Source organism: Gallinula chloropus (genome assembly GCF_964237585.1).
Source record: "Gallinula chloropus genome assembly, chromosome: 2".
In the NCBI taxonomy this organism is placed as follows: domain Eukaryota; kingdom Metazoa; phylum Chordata; class Aves; order Gruiformes; family Rallidae; genus Gallinula; species Gallinula chloropus.
In genome coordinates this window covers 144,980,084-145,000,884 of record NC_140086.1, presented here as the reverse complement: position 1 = coordinate 145,000,884, position 20,801 = coordinate 144,980,084, and the positions used below count along the sequence as shown (strand labels likewise).

At 44.5% G+C, this 20,801-nt stretch overlaps 1 protein-coding gene across 1 annotated transcript in view; it reads right to left on the bottom strand.

The window, feature by feature from the left end:
* Window positions 1-365: 365 nt before the first annotated feature.
* KIAA1217 overlaps window positions 366-20,801 on the bottom strand; it is a 176,749-nt gene continuing 156,313 nt past the window's right edge. The window contains exons 13-20 of the mRNA XM_084280491.1: window positions 19,815-20,316; window positions 18,187-18,367; window positions 12,468-12,622; window positions 11,688-11,834; window positions 8,249-8,368; window positions 3,327-5,009; window positions 2,743-2,865; window positions 366-1,993 (exon numbers count right to left, since the gene is read on the bottom strand). Coding sequence (XP_084136617.1) covers window positions 1,502-1,993; window positions 2,743-2,865; window positions 3,327-5,009; window positions 8,249-8,368; window positions 11,688-11,834; window positions 12,468-12,622; window positions 18,187-18,367; window positions 19,815-20,316 — 3,403 coding nt within the window. The 3' untranslated portion in view covers window positions 366-1,501. The remainder of the gene's footprint in view (window positions 1,994-2,742; window positions 2,866-3,326; window positions 5,010-8,248; window positions 8,369-11,687; window positions 11,835-12,467; window positions 12,623-18,186; window positions 18,368-19,814; window positions 20,317-20,801) is intronic.

Below are 20,801 nucleotides of genomic sequence, written 5' to 3'. Positions count from 1 at the left end.
CAGCCTTGAAATGGTGCTCTTAAGCAACATCCAGCTGCACAAGCAGAATTGGAGTGCTTAAAGGTAGATGAGTAGACGAGACACGGCTGTGTTCAGTCAGCCAAAGGTCCAGCTGCTCTCCTTTTGCTTTTGGTTATTTTTTTTCCTCCTAAGCTTTTTTATCTGGTTAGTTTCCTAACCTGGAGCCCCAATTAGATTTTTTCCAGGCAAATTTGAGACTGCATTTTGAAACTAGTATCTGTGTATGGTTTCAAATCGGGGCAAAAGAAAGTCAGTTTCTCTCTTGGTGGTTTGCTGCTCTCAGGCAAACAGCAGAATTGCTGGTCAAGACCATTATGGAAGTTACTAGTGACAAAACACAAAAATTAAAGCATGCAGCCCTTTATTTTTGTAAAGATCTTTGCTTATCATAGTTCTGTATATTACATTATGGTGTTATACAAATAATTTTATTTACAAAACCATGAGCTATGCAAGCTTCTTGCTATTTTTTCCCTACCTGACCGATATCCATCTTTTTCAACCCTTCCCCGTATGTGTTTTGAAAGCATGCATAAAAATTAACTTTGGTGTGGTAAAACTACTCTATGTGCCCAGCCACATACAGTATTTATTTATTTATATATATTTATAGGTATGTACAAAAGTTTGCCAGTATACAGACGGGTACAGAAGTGTACATTTTAAAATCCACAACGCGCTCCGGTGATGAGTTACCAGGTCTGGGTGAAATAAAACTGAAGGAAAAGGGTTGAGTTAGCTAAGAAAAAAAAGTAAGCAGCAGCTACCTATCTGTGTAAAACTACTCTCCTTTATTATTTTTTTTTCTTGGCTTGGCAAATTCTTAAATATAATCTGAGTGGCAGTGCAATAGGTTGAGTTGCCTCATACACGCTAAGACCAGTCTTGCTCTGTTTTCTGGTGTAGAGGCTTTTACTGTCCAGCATACTACTTTCAAATGTACATTACAATAGTATCAAAATGTTTTGGCAAAAAGATCTTGAAAGGAACCATGGCATTTGTTGACAAAAATAGAAATCTGTAACAAAGCTAAATAACACCAAAATAAAAGGAAAATATCTTAGTTTCAGTTTTACAGTTGTGTATAATCACACTTTAGTATATCTCTGTTCGCTTCTAGTCCCCATAATGAAAAATAGCTTTATACAAAACAACTTACTAAATTTTTACCCACACATTTTCCCATGCTCAGGACACTGCTGCACACACGCACTCAAGTTCACTCACACGCCTTCACGCTTCTTTGTAAGGGGTGCTGCCTGCGGGAAGGAAGCGCCCGTCTGTCGGGACAACGGTAATGGAGTTCTACAAAAAAGCTTTGCTCTGGGCTGCTGTAGGAATTCGGGATCTAGCACGTGATTAGTGTTAAGCCTCCAGCAATACAGCGAAACGTTACGTTCCCTGGTTAAGACAGTGGCTGTGGACTCTCTGGAAATGAACAAAAGCCTCGGTGAACTTGCCCGTGTGCTGTGCTTAGCCTTTAGGATGGCGCCGTGGGTGGGGCGGACTTGCCGGCATTTCCGTTCTGTGCCTTGTAGCTGGTGAAGCTAGGTGTGTGGATTGTCCTGATGCTCTTCATACCTTGGTTCAGTGAAGTGGGGGAGGTAGAGGAGGGGGGGGAGGTAGAGGAGGAGGAAGGAGGGGGTGGCCGGCCGTTTTGAGTCTGTAGTGAGAAGGAGAGATGGTGACCTTTCCCTGGGTAAGTGGGGCTCTGAAACTTGGAGGAGCCGTTAGAGACGGAGGGGATGAGGGAGGTAGAGTAAGTTATGCGACCTGTCTGAGGACTGAGAAGGTTAGAGGAAGGAATGGAGGTTTTAGTAGGTGGATTAAGAGGGTTAGAGCTGTCACCGCTAGAAGCGGGCGCTGAGCTGCTTTTCCCATAAGTGGGAGAAAAGGCTGGGATCTTAGAAGCAGGTAGGGTAGGGGAAGTAGCCTTATAGTCCCCACCAGCTTTCTTAGCACTTCCATTAGCCTGCAAATAAAGATGGCAGGAGACAGTTTGTCAGAAAGCCAGTAACACGGTAAACCAACAGGACCTGGGGAAACAGCCCTACAGAGAACAGGGATTAACAGTTCGAGGCCTGAGCTAGCTCTTGCAGCTGTGGACTGGACCTGGTAGAAAACCCAAAGTGCCCAACGAAGAATGCATAGAAAGAGGGAAGGAGCCAACAAAGCTTTGTGAGAGGTGCAGTCTGTGGGTTATAGACCAGTTGCTACATTGGCCATGCTTCTGGGTTATTAAGGTGTGAACAGACATGTCCGGCCAGAGGGTTAATGTGCATCTACTGCCCTCTATTACACTGACGGGTTAGTGTCCAAGGCTTCCTGTACAGACTCTCTGAACGGAAGCATTCCCAGCTCTCCTAGGAACCACCGTGGTTACCAAAGGGAAAGTAAACAGGCAGTCGACATCTTAAAATCACAGCTGAATACCACAGCTTAAACCAAACAAAAAAACCCAAACGAACAAACCAACCCCAAACCCAACCAACAACAAAAGAAGAAAAAAGCAGCAGGTGTTTTATTGCAGACGTGCATGCACAAGCATGGTGAAAAGATCAGTAGATACTGTCATGCCCCCAGGATCCAGGACGTCCAGTTAGACCCCACGTGAAAGTCAGGCATCCGTTATTTGGTATAATCTCAGTCAGTTACTGGAGTTTTTAAATAAACAAACAACACGCAATGTCCGTCCGAACAGCGGGCTTAGGGTAAAACTACCTGTCTGTATTGGCGCGGGTCCTGCAGCTTGTGCTGTTTGCCTGCTTTCTCCGTGCTTCCTGGTCTACCTTTTGAAGCCATGGGGACCGGCATCCGGCTTGTCTGGGAGGCAGCACTGGAGCCCTGCGGAAACGAGTGGAGGGACAGGGAGGGAAGAGAAGGAGAAGGCATGTTCAGCACCGGTGTGCGGGGAGAGGAGACCGCACACCATGCGCCAAAAAACAAAGCCACAGTACTACATGCAGGGAAAGATCAGGAGCTTCACACCACAGGTGTTAATTTCCAGAATCAAATGGAGAAAACTGCTCAGCTACTGATCAGCCTGGATTTCATGTCAGTGATGCTTGTCATTTCACACAGCGGATTATTTGACCCAGCTCCCCTGCGTTTGCCCGTCACCAATCAGCAGCAAAGATTAAAAAAAAACCCCAAACCCCATGGTCTATTAGCTGTTAGACACCTCGTGGGGAGCCCAAACAAGCCACCTGAAAGGAAGCAAACGAATCACAAGACCCTCTTGTTTAATGGTGATTATTGCAGATTTTAGAAAGCAGCTGGAGGTTTGATTTCGTGGACTGAGGTACCTTACGTGAAGTGGCTGGGATTGACGGAGGGGGCTCTACGCCAGCAAGGCTCTCATCCAGCACTACAAGCTCTCGGGGTGGGGTCTCTGGTACTATCTGGGCAGAGAAGGGGACAGTGCTTCCCTCAGAGCTGTATGTGCTTTCAGGGACAGATTTTGGACTCATTTCACTGATGGTGTTTTCCAGCTGCTTTATAGTCTGCTCAAGGCTGTCTAGTGTTCGGTATGTACTCTGTCGGATTTCATCAGTCCTAGACAGGGACACCGCAGCTCCAGGAGATCCCTCTTGCTTCCCAGAAGGGCTTTTGTCACTGTCCTCAGGCTGAGACCTGGTGATCTCAAATCTCTTTGCTTCCTTGTGCTGCTTCAGGGTCCCATCTTCCTCCTCTTCTTCATAGACCACAACCTGCAAGGTCTTCTTCCCAGTCTTGGTTCCCGTCCGTATCGCCTGTGTCAGAGCAGCCAGCTGCTTTTTAGGGAATTTGAACTTAAATTTTTTCTTAGAATCCTGCCTGCTTCCCAGCTGATCAACAGAGTCCGCGTTTGCTTCGGTGTTCAGCCCATAGATCTGACGGTATTTGTTAAAATTCATCTTTGTGTTTTCCTCCTCTGCAGGGGGGCTGGTTTCTACAGGGTCAGAGGAAGACCGAAGGTTGAACATGTACTGCTCATTGAGACTGCGAGCGGCTGAATACTCTGTGGTTGTTTTTCTGTCACTAACTACTGGTGGCTCTTCCTTCTGGCTGTCGGAGATGTCCTGAGCTTCGTTTTCTTCCTCCTCCTCTTCTTCTTCTTCTTCTATCTTTTCCTCTGTCATCATTCTCTCCAACTCCTCATCACATTCCTCGAAAATGGTGGAAAGGCGCTTGTATGCCGACCTGATATCCATCGGCTCATCGAAAATGATGATGACGGGTTTTTTGTCCAGACACACCACTGGCTCCTCGCTGTCTGTGTTTCCTGGGATACCCTTCTCCGATGCCACATCCTTCCTCGCATCAATGTTCACTGTTTGCACATCTCCACCTTTCCGGCTGACTATATCATGAACTTCCCCGCTCGAGAGGACCTGGACAGCTGTTTTAGTGATCATGAAAGCGATGTTTTCTGTGGGTGGGCTGTCTTCGCTCGGCGAGATAGCCGGAGAGTCTGTCTCTTCAGCGCTGTTACTTCTGGACACTCTGGGTCTTAGCACAACTTGATTGTAGCTGATGACAGAAGCTTCTTGCTCCTGCGAGGAAGGTTGAGGCCCTGTAGCCTCCTGCGTGTGCCTCACGAGAGGGGCAACGCTGCTGATGGGGATGTGCTTCCCTGTGGTCTGCACAGCTTCACCCTGCGGCAGGCCCTGGCGAGCATCTCGTGACAGTCCGTAGTTTGGCTTTTGTTTTCCAGTTTCAACAGCTGGGAAATGAGATCCTAAAATATCTTGAGGCCCAATTTGTTTGTCATCCTCTGGCAAACTGACACCAGACAGGTTTGTGCTCATGTTCTGGAGGTTTTTAGAATAGTCTCTACTGTCTACAAACAAACCCTTGCTAAATGTAGGACTGTCATTCACTGAAAAGCCAATTTTACTGTCAGCTGTGCTGGATGAATCAGAACCCAATTCTTCTTCAGTTTTCCCTTCCCTCTTCTGTTTAGGATGGTCACTATCTGTGGGAGATCCTGTTGTAGCCCCATACACCTAAGGGGGAAAGTTGGGTTACTCAGTTATTCAGGGCTGTTACCTTCACAGGACTTTTTTTTTTTTTTTTTTTTTTTTTTCTCCTTTTTTCCCCCAAAATGAATCATCGTATTGGCAGGGGAGCCACAGCCCTCATGAACTCACCACTGTTTACTGCTGCAGAGGTATGTCTGAAGTTGTCTCCTTGGGCAAAATTCCGCCCAAATTCTGGCAGAACAGCGCATGATGTTCCTGCTCTGTGCTATGCATGTGGCCAGTGTGTGGCTGTTACCTAGGGCTCCTGTCTTAACAAGGCCTCCAGAATATGCAAAAGCACACTAATTACCTTCTTTCCAACACAGGGAAAGATTCACAGTATCTGATTAACTTCTGCTGGGACACATCAAAGGGAGCCTGATGTGGAAGGTCTCACAGCAGGGTGCTGCAAAACTCCCCAGCTCACCCAGAACCAAATGCCAGAGTCTGGCTATCCTTGAAAGGACATTTTGTGCTGGTAAAAGCTGGTTTTCAAATTACAGCATCCTGCTGCTTCTAACGTCGCTCACACCTAAGCAGTGCTCTTCCAGCACAGTTAATATGCTCACAGTCTGAGCATTTCTACATCCTTGCTCCAGCTTAAGTATAGTCCTTCAAAATTACGAGTGGCACTGTGCAGTGCCTGTGGCAGTGCAGAATGAGACCTTGAGCTACATCCATTTATAAAGCAACTCCAAACACGGAGGTCATCCACTAGCTCAAAAGTAGTATATTCCCAGCAATGCAGCTTTAATGGGGCTTTAATTTCCTTTATTTTCAAATGAGGCACCCTGGAGATGCAGTTTCACCATAGGCTTTTCTCTGGGGCTTGGCTTATTAAGTGCTACTGCCAGTTTAGGATAAAGATCTGGATAGACACCCGGGCCTACGAACAAGCAAGAGAGAAAACCACTCTCAAGAGACGGCTCGTTGAGAAGGAAATGAATCTGGCCTTGAGTGCCTGATGTTGCTTGAGCCTAGAACCACAGCAGAAGGACGGATTATACTCCTATGAGCATCAAGACGTGCAGAAGATCAGTCAGGAGAGTCTCGCTCCCCGCTGAGTGACGGTACAGAAATCTACAGCTGTGCCAGTGCATGTAGTCCCCGTGCCCACAGAGGTCCAGGAGGTAGAGTTCCTATGTCTCCTGTGATATTTTCTTATACACACAGAAAAACTTTACCCACAATGAAAACAGGAGTGAGAAAATAGTAAACCACAGGGACAGTTCTTCTCTACAGAGACCTACTAGGCTGTAATGAGGCTGTGCAGCCGCTCCATGGATGCTTTGCCATCCTTATTTGTGAACAAGGAGGAGCTATCACACAAACCAGCCACTGCCAGCGAGGCACCAGCGGGCAGGCTGACTGACACTGCGCTTTGTGGTGAGAGCTGGTATGGGAACAAAACCCCAGGGCTTGTGAGCACCTCAGGCCCAGACTTGCTAGGTGGTAAATGCCTCCCAGTCCTGCTACACGTCAAAGCTCCCAGAATTAGGCCAGGCCATTTAATGGTGCTTGTTGCCTATAGATCTGCTGGCTCAGTGAGCAAGTTCCAATTCCTCTATATCTTTTTTAGCAAGTTCTACTTCTTGTTCCAAGCATCCGTCCAGCATCTCCTGGTGTCATTGTACACTACATCTCATTTTAGGAAGTGCTTACCTTACTACCAAAAAATATAACCACAGCAAACTTCATTTCTTCTATTAATTTCTCATGGCTGTAGGGCTCCATATTTAAAGCCACTAAACGCAGAACCAAATCTCATTAACCTTAATTTCCTGGACTCCATGTTATTCCAGTAAATAGAATTTTATGGCCATTACTTGGCAGCACCTTTCAAAGAAACATTTGTGCTACAGGATGTGCAGTGTCTTGAGTGGTGACCCAGGTTTTTGTGTAACAATATGGTCTTATTCTGACACTGAGGACTGAGAGCTATGTTAACTTTTCTCCTCTCAGTAACACTGCCATACACACCACAACAAAGTATTTTCTCTCTTCTACTCCCCCCCTTGAACTTGTACCCTCATCCAGCGAGGTGTTTACAGCTTTAGACCAGAGCTGCATTTGGGCAGCTCAAAGCCAAGTCCTGGTGGGTGCTGCCCTGACCTGGCAGCAATACCATCTGGGGATGTATGGATTTTGATGCTAATAATGTATCAGGTATCACTATCTATGTGCTTTACAGCTGTAGTGCCCTGTGCAGCCATAACCCACTGTAGTTAGGGCAGTTGGGTTCTTCTCTGCCTTGGTGACCTGGCAAAGTCATCTTCTCTCTCCCTGCCTCAGTTTTTGGTAAATTAAGTGCAAAGTCTCCCATAACATTTTTGGGGAGCTTATCATGATGCTACAGCAGAGAAGGTATTGCTGCTAGTTAAATGCTGTGCTAAAGAAATATCTGTGTTTTCTTCCCTACCATATTCCCCTTTATTGCAAACTGGCATTTGGTTGGCAAGTTGTTGTGCCTGCACATCCCCTTGAACCCAGCAATGACTCAATTTGCTATTCTTAAACAAAATATATTTAAAAAAACCCAAAAAACCCAGCTCTGCAGAGGCAGAAATGTTTGTCCTTTCTTACATCCAGTACACTGGCCTCCCAGTAAGACCACTCAACTTGATGACCTCAGGCTGGACACAGCTGTGAATCTCACCCCAACCTGACTATGGTCCTATGACTCGAAAATAAATCTTGGGCATTAATTTTCAGAGTCAGGGCAAATTCAGCCCATCCACCCTGAGCATATCTTCTAATAAACTGAATGGGATTTTGAATATCTAATAGCTATTTCTGGGACCAAGAAAAGAAGCAAAATAAAGCAGGAATTCTCTTGAGACTTAGAGGAACCACTTATTCTCTTGACAACAACAAGGCTGAGGAAAGATGCTTCACCATCTGTTGCCAGAGCAGCACTGGAAGGATGTTCCAAGGTGTACTAGCATCTCTTTGGCAGAAACTGATGGATCCTCTTGTAATTTTGATTTCACAGAATCACAAAACATCATGCAACCCTTGTATAACAGATGATGAGACACATAATGCAGATTGATACAACGTTCCACACGAGCATTTCTGAGCTATACTAAGATAAAAGGAAAGAAACCACTGGGCAGTGGTGGGTGGGGGTTAAGAGAGAACAAGATACAAGATATAAGATTAGTTTTGAAGGAAAGAAGGTTATGCCAAGACCGGGTGGCATGTTTACAAACGCCACTTGTTACCTTCTTTTCCTTGTGATGCATTAAAGTCCCAGGCCTTATGTCTTTAACATGTGTATCATTTCTGGACTGTTCAGCATGACTGTTTGAGTTTACATCCATAAAAGAGCACTTCTGGAAAGCCTAGGAAATAAATACTGCAGGTTATCAGGAGACCAAGAGCTTTTACACAGAAATGTCTGGAGATGTCCAACTACAAAGAGAGCCTTTAACAGGCATGGCTCAACAATATTATCTACAAGCTAGTGAGATAATTGAGATTGGTTTTAGACTGCCAATCAGACTAAGAGAAACAGGGCATCCCCTCCAATCTGCCAAGACTGTGCTCTAACTCATCGTGCTGACCTTAATGTTCCCTGCAAGGTGATGAACTTGATTTCTGTTTTTACAGGTGGGAAGATGAAGGCACATACAGATGCTGCAAACTATCCAAACCTCAGTAGAATGCCCATGACAAACTTCGGGCTTGTGACAGTGCCTATTGCCTAGTGACTGATAATCAGCCAAGAGCTACATAACACCACTGATCCCCATACAAACTGTTACTAGAACTTTAGACTCGGAGACACGGCTTTGCCACAGTCCTCATGAATGCTGCAGATATAGTGACAATCGTAACATGTGGGCTTGTGGACCACTGGCCTCCCACCACGTGTATCCCAGGGCATGGCCTGGACGTTTCAGCCCTTTATCGCGCTGTCCTCTTGCCATTTCCTTTGGGTTTCTCTACCCAAAAGGCTCCCAGATCTGGAGAAGCGGAACTATCACTGCCACCACTGTGCCATGGTGGCTTCAAAGTATGCCTCACTGGGATTTCTGCAGGCCTCTGAGGTGGTCAAGCAGGAACAAGGGAGGAATGCTTACAGGACTCAAACACACGTGCAAGAAGATGATGTTCTTTTACTGCACGTTAGGGAAATTATTTATTTATGACAACTGCCATGAACTTAGTAGCCCTGATTACAGATTACCATCAGACCTGTTCTTTAAATATTGTACTCCTCACATGTATTGCATGTTGAAAATCATAAAAGTAACAGTAATGAAAGAAATCCAGTGCAAAAGTCAGGTTGTAGAAAGTTTTTTTCTGCTTTTGCAGTACATCCTATTTGTATGTGTTTACAGACCAGAGTACCTCAGAGGACATGGAACTATTAGAAAAAGTAGTCCCATGCCTGATAATACAGGGTATGGACTTTCCGCAGCTTACCCAGTTGTGAGACCAGTGATGTGTTTTTGAGCTAGGTATACCATCTACAACAGCATCTTCAATGTCCTTCAGACTTGACTTTACAAAGAATCACTATTATTTCCCTTAGGAATTTGTTTGTTTCTCACCTTTGCTCTGAAATATCTGTAACAGTACCCAAATACAGTTTTTGCTACAGCAGCTGATTTTTATTATGACTTTTTCTGCTACATTAAAAAGGCACTTCTCATGAAAGTACCTCCACATTGTACTGAAGTCACTTTAGAACCTTCATGCTTTTATCAACCTTTTCAAACGGGGGATGCATGGATACCTAATCGTGGATGCAGCAGCCCAATGCTGATCTGACTGATCCCGTACACAGAAGCTGAAACATTCCCTGTTTCACATCTACACCCAAAGCAAAACTAACTTCATGGCAACAGCACTGATCTGGGAGCTCCTATCAAGTAGTTACTGCAAGTTCTCTTTCTTTCCAAGCCATGCAGTTGTGGTCTGGCCTATATTTTGTTGTTCTTCATGTGGACTTTATATCTCAGTGAATGTACCATTAAGTGATTGCTGCCATCCCTTTGCTCTCATACTTCCTTAGTTTGACTGTAACTGATTTAAACAGTAAGGATTTTAAAGGTATTTCCAGGCTGTTGATGAAAATGCAGAGTGATGCCAGGCCTGCAGCTCATCCCTATGGGTCCTGACTATAAACACCTGCATCAAGGGCAGCTCTGCTAGAGCCAGACAGCTCTCAGTCATCCTATGGCAGGGGGTTTTGTCTCTTCTATTGTGCCAGACTTTCATCAGAATGTTGTATCATGTTTGATGAAATGACTTACAAAAATGTAGGTATGCAATTCAGTTTAAGCAAACCTCTTACCTGATCAAAGAGTGGTGTTTGTTTTGACAGGCCTGTGTCCCATTACGTCGTACTTACTAGCATAACTGCTTATGGCTGTACTTAGCTTTTCACCAACTGAATTCCATACCTGATTTCCCATTATTCTGTCTGTGACTCATATCAGACTAATGACCCTGTAGCTCCTGGATCAAGCATTCTGCCCTTCCTATAATATGGTACTCTGTCAATCTTCTAAAATATAGCCAGTATACTATTATGTGTTTAAAATCAGCATTGCATTGCTTGACCACCAAACTAGCATTTAAACACTCACTCCCTGGTCAGCTACCATGCCTCTTTCTCTTCCTTAGCTCCCCTTGCCCCCCCCTTTCCAGGCCTTAACCTCCATTTCATTGTCACCAGTTGCAAGGCAAATGGGTTGCTTTCCTGGACACAGGAGACAATGTGACAGTTTGATTGTCCCCAGCCCTCCTGCTGCACCAGCCATTAGCACACAAACAGGGGACGTGGGTAAACCACTGCAGGTAAACCTGCAAACCAGCTGTCTGCAGTACTGGCAGGTGAGAGTTGAGCAGGGGGCACCCAGCACACGTAACAGTTGCTGCTTAATATCCACATCTGCTGTGCTGAAAACACTCCAAGCCGACCTTTGGCAGGTGGACAGCAGGTGTCACATCTCATGTTGTGACAAGTGCTCTGAAACACCCCACCATCAAAATTTATAGCCAGTTAAGCTGATCCACATCTTTTGTCCTCATATGGGCATGGAAGAGAAGAGAGTTTGCCCTGGGAAGCTGATGCTCACTGGTGGAAGCAATGGCTTTTACTGCAGCTTTGCCATCACCCAACTAAACCAGCCCATGTGCTACCAAGTGATGGACCAGCAAGACAGCACTATTGCTGTGCCTCTGGGCAGGGTAACGTGCCAGGAACACAACGGGGAACAGCAAATGTTTCAGTGTTCAAACACTCCAGGAAACATCAGGCTGTGGCACAGAACAAGTGAGCAGAACCCACCAGGAGCTGACCCTGTCTTCTCTGCTCCCACCAATGCCATCACAACTGCCAGCACCCTGCCGCTCCGGTGCTGTCAGAACCGCTCGGCCAGGCACAACCTCACCAAACACACACCAGGATTGAACTTGTGCTGCCGACACATGTACGATTCCCCTGTCGTAACCACTGCATTCGTGACCACTCTCCCAGTTCCAGACATCTAGAACAAAACTTGGGTGGTGTTCATGAAATGTGTATCTGCCCAGTGCGATAGAGGGGGACCGGAGCGACCCACAGACCTTCCTTCATATTCTGAGCTAGAAATTGTGCCGAGGCCCTACAAGTGAGATTGGGCACATGTGCGACTCAAAAGGGCATACCTGTAATTCTGCCATTATTTTATCTCCTTCCTCTTCCTCTTCATCTTTTCCAGCTGATGCTACAGCATGCCCTGCACTCCGAGGCAAGGCCTGATCCTCTTTAGGGGCTTTAGATTGTGCTGTTTGTCCAGCTTCTTCACTGCATTCCTGTAAGGAGATAGGAAAGCACAGACAAGATAATTGAGTCTGGCTCATGCAAAGCAAATGAAAAAAATTAAAATTCCACACTACCACAATTTCCCTGTTGCAAGGTCCCTCTTCCTTTTTAAGGAGACTGCTACTTCATCAGCTCAAAAGCAACCAACATTGCTGATGTGGTAGCAAGTGCAGAGGATAAAAAGCTTCCTAGCTTGGACTTCTCTCCACTTCCTTCAGGGAATGGAACAGATGGGGAAAGGAAGCCCAGAGAAACTAATTTGGAACATTTCTGTAAAAAACTACTCTCAAATCTGAGCTGATCTTCCCCATCTGTGTAAGACATGTTTTTGGTTTTTTTTTTATTTTTAATCTTCTTCCCACTCTAAATGCAAGCAGCCTGTGACTTGTCTTCTATATTGCTAGGAGGTGAGAGCAGCAAGACTCCTGTAGACAGAACTGATCAAACCTTGCTTGTTCATTTGGCCTAACAGTAGCTTTTCCTGGTAAGCAGTTTCAGCAGCTCTCCAGGACGCAGCTGTCTCAACTTATTTTGTGGTTTATAACACAGGCCAAGCCTGGGAATGTTTCTGTGTGCCAGCCACTCTTCAACAGACCAATTGCCTAGAGTCTGAATCATCAAACCTTGACAGCAGCAGCCTCTTTTCTGGCTGCATAGACGACATCTCCTGATCTTGTTGTAGTTAGCCCAGACCCTGGCAGGTAACTGCGCCGCGGAGGTGGAGGAGGTGGAGACTTGGTCAGCTTGTCATTATCCTGCTCTCCATCAGGAACTTCTTCTGCAAGTAAACAGCAGCACAAAGTGAGCAGAGGTGCAGAAGGGAAAAAAGTATCTGCATCCCTGTCTCAATTGGAAAGCAAAAATAAGATTTAAAAGGTTCTGCTGCCACATATATATAAACAGAAGTATGTGGGAATTGACAGTAAACAATCTCCACAAAAATACATTTGAGATTTAGGTGGACACACCTTGAACAAAAGCAGACAGCACTGTGCTTGCACAGAGAAACCATGTCACTTAGAAATTTTCAACAAAAGTCTTGTCCCCCCACAGCACTGTGGGTGGGCTTCAGCCCTTGATGTGAAAGTGTCACAGCACTGTGACTTCAGTGACTCATAAAGCTGCATGTAAGGTGCAGGTTCAGCCAGGTACCTGCTCACAGCTAGTGTCCTGGAACCTGGAAGCTTCTTTTTGTTCTCAGCAATTCTGAAGCACCCAGCACACATTTCTGCTCTGCCTGGGAGGTCCTGCCAGCAAGGTGCCAGGGGAGAAGCTGAAGAGTTTTGTCCATCTTATAGTTGGACAGGACTAGCTAAGTTCAGGCAAAGGCTGAGAAGGAAAATGTAAACACTGCTCTAGAGATGCCACCTCTCCAGTTCAATGAGTCCCCTCTTTCTTCTGAGCAGCGCAGGGGAGCACCAAGGGCAACTGCAGTTGCTTCTCTTCTAAGATAGCATTTGTTTTCACTTTACTCTCTACTAACTATTCCAGGAATGCAGAGTTTTGCCTTGAATTATCACATAAGAGCCTTTTATGTATATTTTGCTACTCATGAAGATTTAAATACCAAATCCAATAGGCAAGCAGAGCTAGCCCTTGCTTTCTGAGGAGTCAGAGGAAAAGACACTTCCTGTACCCCACCATCACTGTACAGCATTATCTCCAGAAGCAGCATTACATTGCCTGTGACCTATCCCCGTGTGTTTCTGCTCACAGACTACAGCTCATACATGGCAACAGTCACCATTTTCACACTGCTGTTTACAATGTTTGTTTTCAAGAGCAAGGGATCGACCTTTTTGCAGCCACTTAGTGTTATATAAACAGCTGGAATGAATGTAACCCAGAAAGATAAAATCTCCTGCTTTTGGGATTACACAGCTGTTTAGAGCTAAGTATTCCCTCTGGGCAAGTTGTTGCATAACTGCCCACTCCCAGGGCTGTGTCAGGCTCCTCCAATGTGCCAGCTGGTCCCTGGGGCTGGCCGGAGCCCTTGTCTGACCCAGCCTCATCTTTGTTCCATTCTTAGCTCAAATGTTCTTCAAAACTGCTTAAGCTTAAAGAAATGCTCTGTTGTATTATCTCCCTCCCTGGTTATCTGGCACTCGCCCACAGGATTGCAACAAGAGGGAATTTCCAGATGCACTTTACATTAGACCACTTCTTTGATCAATATGCACCAACAATTTTTTGTGACATCAGATGTGCTGCTGCTGTAAAATCAGAGTAATTCTGTAAGATGGTGCTTAGAAAACTGTGGGGCCTGAATAAATTCCTGCTACTTTTAATGGAATCAACCCATTACCCTCAAACTAGTAGCGACTTTGACTGCAAGAACATCAAAGCTTATCATCTCACAGACAGAATGATTCCTCTTTCACATCTGTGAGACATTTATCCATCTCCATCTTCAAAATGGGAAATAAAAACAGGAAACAGACAAGAGAAATCATCAGTGAGTGCAGCAGGTGCAGAGGCTATCAAAAGCTATTTCCCTCCCATCTCTCTTAACTGGAGTCATTAAAGGAGAGGTTATGATGGGGCATGCTCAGTCAGTGCAACACTACCAGGCAAGATGTAAAACTTTGAAGCCAGATTTCTATTTTGTTTACTAAACAATTTTATTTCCCTAATCTAAATGGAAAGGAAAAAACCCCACAACTTTGGAGGGAAAAGAAATTGAGGAACAGACCTTTTCCTAATACTTTTTTGTTTTTTCTTATGATTTTCTTCTAGCATATTTAGAGAGGAAGGGGTATATGGACAAGTAGAATTCACTCAGTCAGAGACTAACCATGACCAAAAATGTTACTTTATGGAAACTTCTTTGGTGCCAAGGGGCTCAGTGCTTCTGTGAACAAAATGAGAACTATTAATAGCTGGCCATTTCACTGAACTGAAGCATTCTTCAACAGGCACAGCCAGACTGGAATTGATTTCCTCCACTATACAAATTTCTACTTGCACCAAAAAAAAATCCAATAGATCCTAAGACAATCCCAAAACAATAACACCTGCCCTGAGGCAGCCTTTGTAGCTAAAGGAGCAAACTGTTTCTAATAGATGCTGAAGATACTCAGCACATGCCAAGATAAGGGCATTTTCACATATGAAGGCACAAAGAGAGATGAAGTAGCCCGATTTCTAATGTATGTGCTAGAGACATTCCCCATATTTTTCATTGGACAACCTTGATAACAAAGATGGGTTAGAGTCACGGCATTGAAGTATTTACAGAGTCATTAGTAAAACTGTATAAAGTGCATAACTTAATTTTGTTTTCTGCTTTGCAGGGGGAAAAAAAGACTTTCTTAATTGGGTTCTGGGTGGAGAATGGCTGAGACACCACATTGTGGCAATGTGATCTATCTGGGTTCTGCAGGGAAGCCAACAGAGCACTCCGCTAAGTTATGGCCAAAATGCCTTATGCACTATATGAGGGGGTTGGTGGTCTTTCTTTTCTTATGCTGCTCATTATTCTAGTCTACAGTAGACTGATATTGAAATTTTTATCTTGAATCATAGAGGAGTTGGGTAGCATGTGAGATATTGAATCAGATAGTAAGGAAAAGTTGTGTTGTTACTCTTGTTTATGTTACTATTACAGGATTCATTATGCACAACAGAAGGCAAATGTGTCCATCTCATCGAACTTCTCCTTAAATCTGCCAGCTGCACACTGTGCAAAATTGTATTCTAGAAGTGGATTAGTTAACTATGTGAGTTACAAAACTTCTCTGTTATTGTATTCTGCACTTTTTAAGATGTCACAGCTCACTGCACCCATATGGTATTTATTTTCACTGACAGTTTCTATTTATGCCACACATTATACAAGATAATTGTGTTGATAGCCAGTAACTTCACTAAACTGTACCAGACTTATAACATTATTTTAAGAGGTTCAACAGAATTTATTTTAAATGTTGTGAAACATCCATGCAGCCACAACTTGCCAGTTCTAAAGGTGTGCCCAGAACAAAATACTGGAGCTGAAAACATTCTTCCCAAATTCTGTATGTATCTGTGTACACAAGCCCTAGGGCATCATTTTGCAGCTATTTACATCCTTGGCATGCCAACACCTTGACTGCAGCATGCAGCCCTGGTCTCCACAGTTCCAGAAGGACAAGGTGGAGTTAGAGATGGGCAGCTGATATGAGCCCAGGGAGAGAGAGCAGCTGGCCTAGATGGAGGGACCAGAACAGCTTCAAGTTTGCAGTTTGGAGCCCACAGGGCAGGCTGAGACCTCCAGGATATGATCAAGGTTTATCCCTTATTAATTTTATAAAAGGAAGATAGATCTGTTGTTTGCTAAATTGTAGAATATTATCATTGTCTGAATTGATTTTAAAACAGGTGAAGAAAAGCTCCTTTACAGGATGGGGAGTGGGCTCCTGGAGTTTGCTGTGACAGCAGCGGAGAGGCAAATGGTATAAGCAGGTATAAAAGAATGGTGCTGATCTTCTTGCCCACCTGGGCACACTGCTGACTTATGTTCAGACAGCTGCCAGACAACACCCCCAGGTCCCTTTCTGCCAGGCAGCTTTCCAGCCTCTCTGCCCAAAGTCTGTAGTACTGCTTGGGGTTGTTGTGACCAAAGAGCAGGACCTAGCACTGAACTTTCTCATATCATTGGCCTCAGCTCATCAATCCAGCCTGTCCAGATGCCTCTGTAGAGCCTTCCTATCCTCAAACAGATCATTACCCATGCCCAACTTGATGCTGTCTGCAAACTTACTGAGGGTGCACTCAATCCCTTTGTCCAGATCACTGATAAAGATATTAAACAGAGCTGGCCCCAGTACTGAGCCCTGTGTGACCTGGATTTGTATGTTAGATTGTGAAAGAAGCAGGACTAGAAGGACACCCCATTATCCTGCTACCACAAACAAGTTCTACCTGTATAATTCTTGATCTATGCTTGTCTAAGCCATTGTCTCCAATGATGGGGATTTTACATCCTTCCCACTGCCCCACACAGCTTTCAGTGCTTCACTTTTATCATTATGAGGTTTCTCCCCAGTACTTCACCTGGATCTTTCTGGTTGTAACTGCCAATTTCTACTGCTGTTCTACCCACACAAATCAAGTTGGTCTTCCCTTTTTAAAGCAGATTTTTATGTATTTAGAGATTGCTTTCTCTTTCATCAGCCTTCATTTTCTCACACTAACCAAGACCAACTCTTTCTTTTTTCTTCCTCATAGATCATGTTTTTTTAGAGCTCTGGTCATTTTGGTCATTGTCTTCTTGACTCCCTCCTATTTGCTCACTCTTCCTTGAAGTCCAAAACACTGAGTTTTAGAATATCTATGTAAAACGTCACTGCTGCTGATTCATGTGTCTTGTAGTGTGACTCACTTTCAACTTGAAACTCAGTATATCTATAGCATAGCTTACTGTGAAAGTCATTCTCATTCATTCCAACATATCTATCCACTTCTCCAAGACAATTCAGTTATGTCACAGGACATTTTCAGACATCTTAAGGACTCATCCAAAACATTGGCTGTGTTTACAGTTTAAGATTATGAAGTTAGCAAGGATCATGAAGATCAAATAGTCCACTTAATGTAGGTTCAAGAATTTCTTTAAGCAGGTCTTGTATCAGGCATAGAGCTTGTACCTGAGCAGCCTTTCAGAAAGAAACGTTGTATTGCGTAAAGATTTGGAGTGGCAGAGAACCCCCTATGTTCATAATTAAACTTCAGTCATTAGTTACACTGAATGTTAAACTCTGACATGCATTTTTTTTAATGTGGCATTTTCTAGCTTTGCTTTCCAGCTTCTGGAACTTGTCAGAACATGGTCTGCAAAGTTAAAAGGCCTCCTTACCCTCAGAAGCCTCAGACGTGTCTGGATCACCTTTTGATAAAGAAATAGGTCTACAAAAAGGGCTCTTTAGGTTTCCAATGGTAAGATCATTTGTTCTCAAACTCTTTGTGGTTCTTTCCTGAGTTCTCTGTAATGCTAAACTTTAAAGTGTGAAGCTGAACACAGTATACTAGATACAGTATAGTACACAGATACTCTTATCTCTGCCAAAAGCAAGGTGTACTCTTACTCTCCTGCTCATGAGGAGTCTTTATTTACAGAGGACAAACTTATTCTCAGTTGCAATCCAGGGAAATTCATGGTCAGAGGGTTGCTAACACTCACTGACACCTGCAAAATCACTGCATCCTGTCCACAGGACCTGCGCTACTACTCAGGGACATACTCGCAGGTATGATGTAAGAACACAGAAATCAATAAACCAAAATAATTCTAGAAAGGAGGAAAAATAACCTCACTTTTCCAAATTTGCAATTCTTTAGCACCATTTCTCTAGCAAACTTTACCTGAGGCTTCTAACTTTTCCACTACGTCCCCTTTAGGCACAGCTGCTGGCTGGTGAGGCATCTCCAGGTTAGGAATTGACTTCATGATATTGGCCTGGGCTTCTTCCAAGAGCTTTTCAAATTCCTTTCCATTATAGTGATCAAGATTTTGTCTTTTCTCTTCCCATTTCTTTTCAGCTTTCTAGACAACAACAGTAAAGCATTTAGTTTGCTGATTTCTGTTGCAATCATACTTAAAACCAAAACATGGTATGTAAGCAGTATAGATCTATATAGAGAGATTCTTTCAGTGCTAGTCAGCAACTAGAGGAAATACATTAACACACATTGTACACTGGTTCTCACTTCCATTGTGCTAGATATGGCCCAGACATGCGACAGGTGGAGAGTGCCCAGTGCTCGCTAAAGGAATTAGGGCAAAATTTCAGTCCAGGTCACTGCCTTACTATAGACCTGGTGTTTGAAGGGCACGTCTGTAATAAGACATGAGAGTTTGCTTTTGGGTATTCCAAGTGCAGGGTCTTACAGCTGGGTCAGGACAATCTCTGTTATCTATACAGGTTAGGAGATGATGTGCTTGAAAGGAGCCCTGAGGAAAAGGACTCTGGGGTACTTGGGGATGAAGAGCTGGACACAAGCCACCAATGTGCATCTGCAGCCCAGAAGGCCAATCACATCCTGGGATGCAGCAAAAGAAGTGTGGCCAGATCACCAGAGAGATGATTCTGCCCCTCTACTCTGCTCTGGTGAGACCTCACTTGGAGTACTGTGTCCAGCTTTGGAGCCCTCAACACAAGAAGGACATGGACCTGTTGGAGTGTGACCAGAGGAGGGCCACAAACACGATCAAAGGGCTAGAGCACCTCTCCTATGAAGACAGGCTGAGAGATTTGGGCTTGTGCAACTTGGAGAAGAGAAGGCTCCGGGAGGACCTTACAGTTGCCTTCCAATACCTGAAAGGTGCCTGTAGGAAAGCTGGGGAAGAACTGTTCCTAAGAATATGTAGCAGTAGGACGAGGTGTAACAGTTTTAAACTCCATAAGGGGAGATTTAGGTTGGATATTAGGAAAATGTTCTTCAATGTGAGTGTAGTGGGTCACTGGAACAGGTTGCCCAGAGAGGTAATGGAGGCCGCATCTCTGGAGATGTTCAAGGTCAGGCTTGATGGGGCTCTGAGCAACCTGATCTAGTGAAGATGTCCCTGCAGGGGGTTGGACTAGATGACCTGTAAAGGTCCCTTCCAACCTAGCACATTCTGTGATTCTATGATTCTCAGTATTTCTGTGTGAAACAACTGGAACTTCATACTCTTTCACTTTTATCCTTCAGTAATGAGGAACATGGAAATTTAAAGAGGGAGTGAAATTCACTGACCCAAGTGTTGCTAAAGAATCATGCTATTGTTCAAAAATAAGGTAGTCTAAAGTTACTTAAAAACCAGTTACTTATTTTGGTTACATGTTGTCCTGTTGCATTTAAAATCAGAGGGTATCTTCAGAAGTGCACAGAGTAGTTAGGAGTTAAGCATATAAATCCCCAGAATGCAATTAGCAATTCCACCTTCAGTCTCAGGAGTGAGCTGGGGCGCTCAAAGCCAAAGAGAGAACAATTAGCTGAATAGAACAGACCTCAATTGATACAGCTCGGTTTCTGGTGCTTGCACTGTGAATTTCCTCAATGAAAAGACTTTGCATGGTAGTGCCATTGACCGAGACCTGTGGTGCTGGCGTGGCTTGTGTGGGCTGGGATCCTGTTGTGGGCTCTTGGGTGGGGGCTGGTGGGGTGGCTGAGGGGTGGCCACCTGCCCCCACGCCTTCGCTGTGGCTGGCAGCAGTGGGTGAGCCTTGACCATGGTTGACCAGAGCTGATGAGTGCTGAGACTGATGGATGACAACAGGTGAGCTCTGCACATGATGGACCGTCATTGTTGAGAAGGGGACAACTTCTGACTTGACTGATGACACCTGGGAATCCGGTGTGATTGCTGTGAGGTTTTGCTGTGCGTGTCCCTGGACAAGCTTCAGCTCCTCCTGGTTTTTCAGAGCATCAGCTGCAGTGGCCTTTTCCATAGCAGAGTATTGCACAGCTTGGGATGGATCCACACCCTTGAGCAGCCCTTCTGTAACGTGTCTGTGCAGCCAAATTAAACACAACAGCGTGGCACATGATTAGCAAACATACAAGCCGTGATCAATATTTAGCAATAAACTTCTGCAAGGGAAATATCAAATACATCAACATGGCAGATTTTCTTCATGATGCTCTCAGTCGTGTGATTTTACAGCTTTCTCCCAGACTCAGGGACTCAAGTTTTAAGGAGGCCACTCTAATTAGGATGGGTTTTGCCTTTTAAAATGTTTACAAATGTTCAAGAATGTATTGGCACTTTTTTCAGTGGGTTGATTTTAGAGGGAGAATGGAAATCAACTGATTTAAATTTTATACATGGTAACTCTAAACAAGATACCCCAGGAGTATTATTACAGGAACTGTAATTTTCCTGTAGTACTACATGGAATGTGAGGTAGCAATTTAGGAAACCACCAGACCTTCAGGTGATTCTTCACAAAGGTCTTGCCTGTGAAGAGTTCAGGGTAGAATGAGCTGGGGATGCA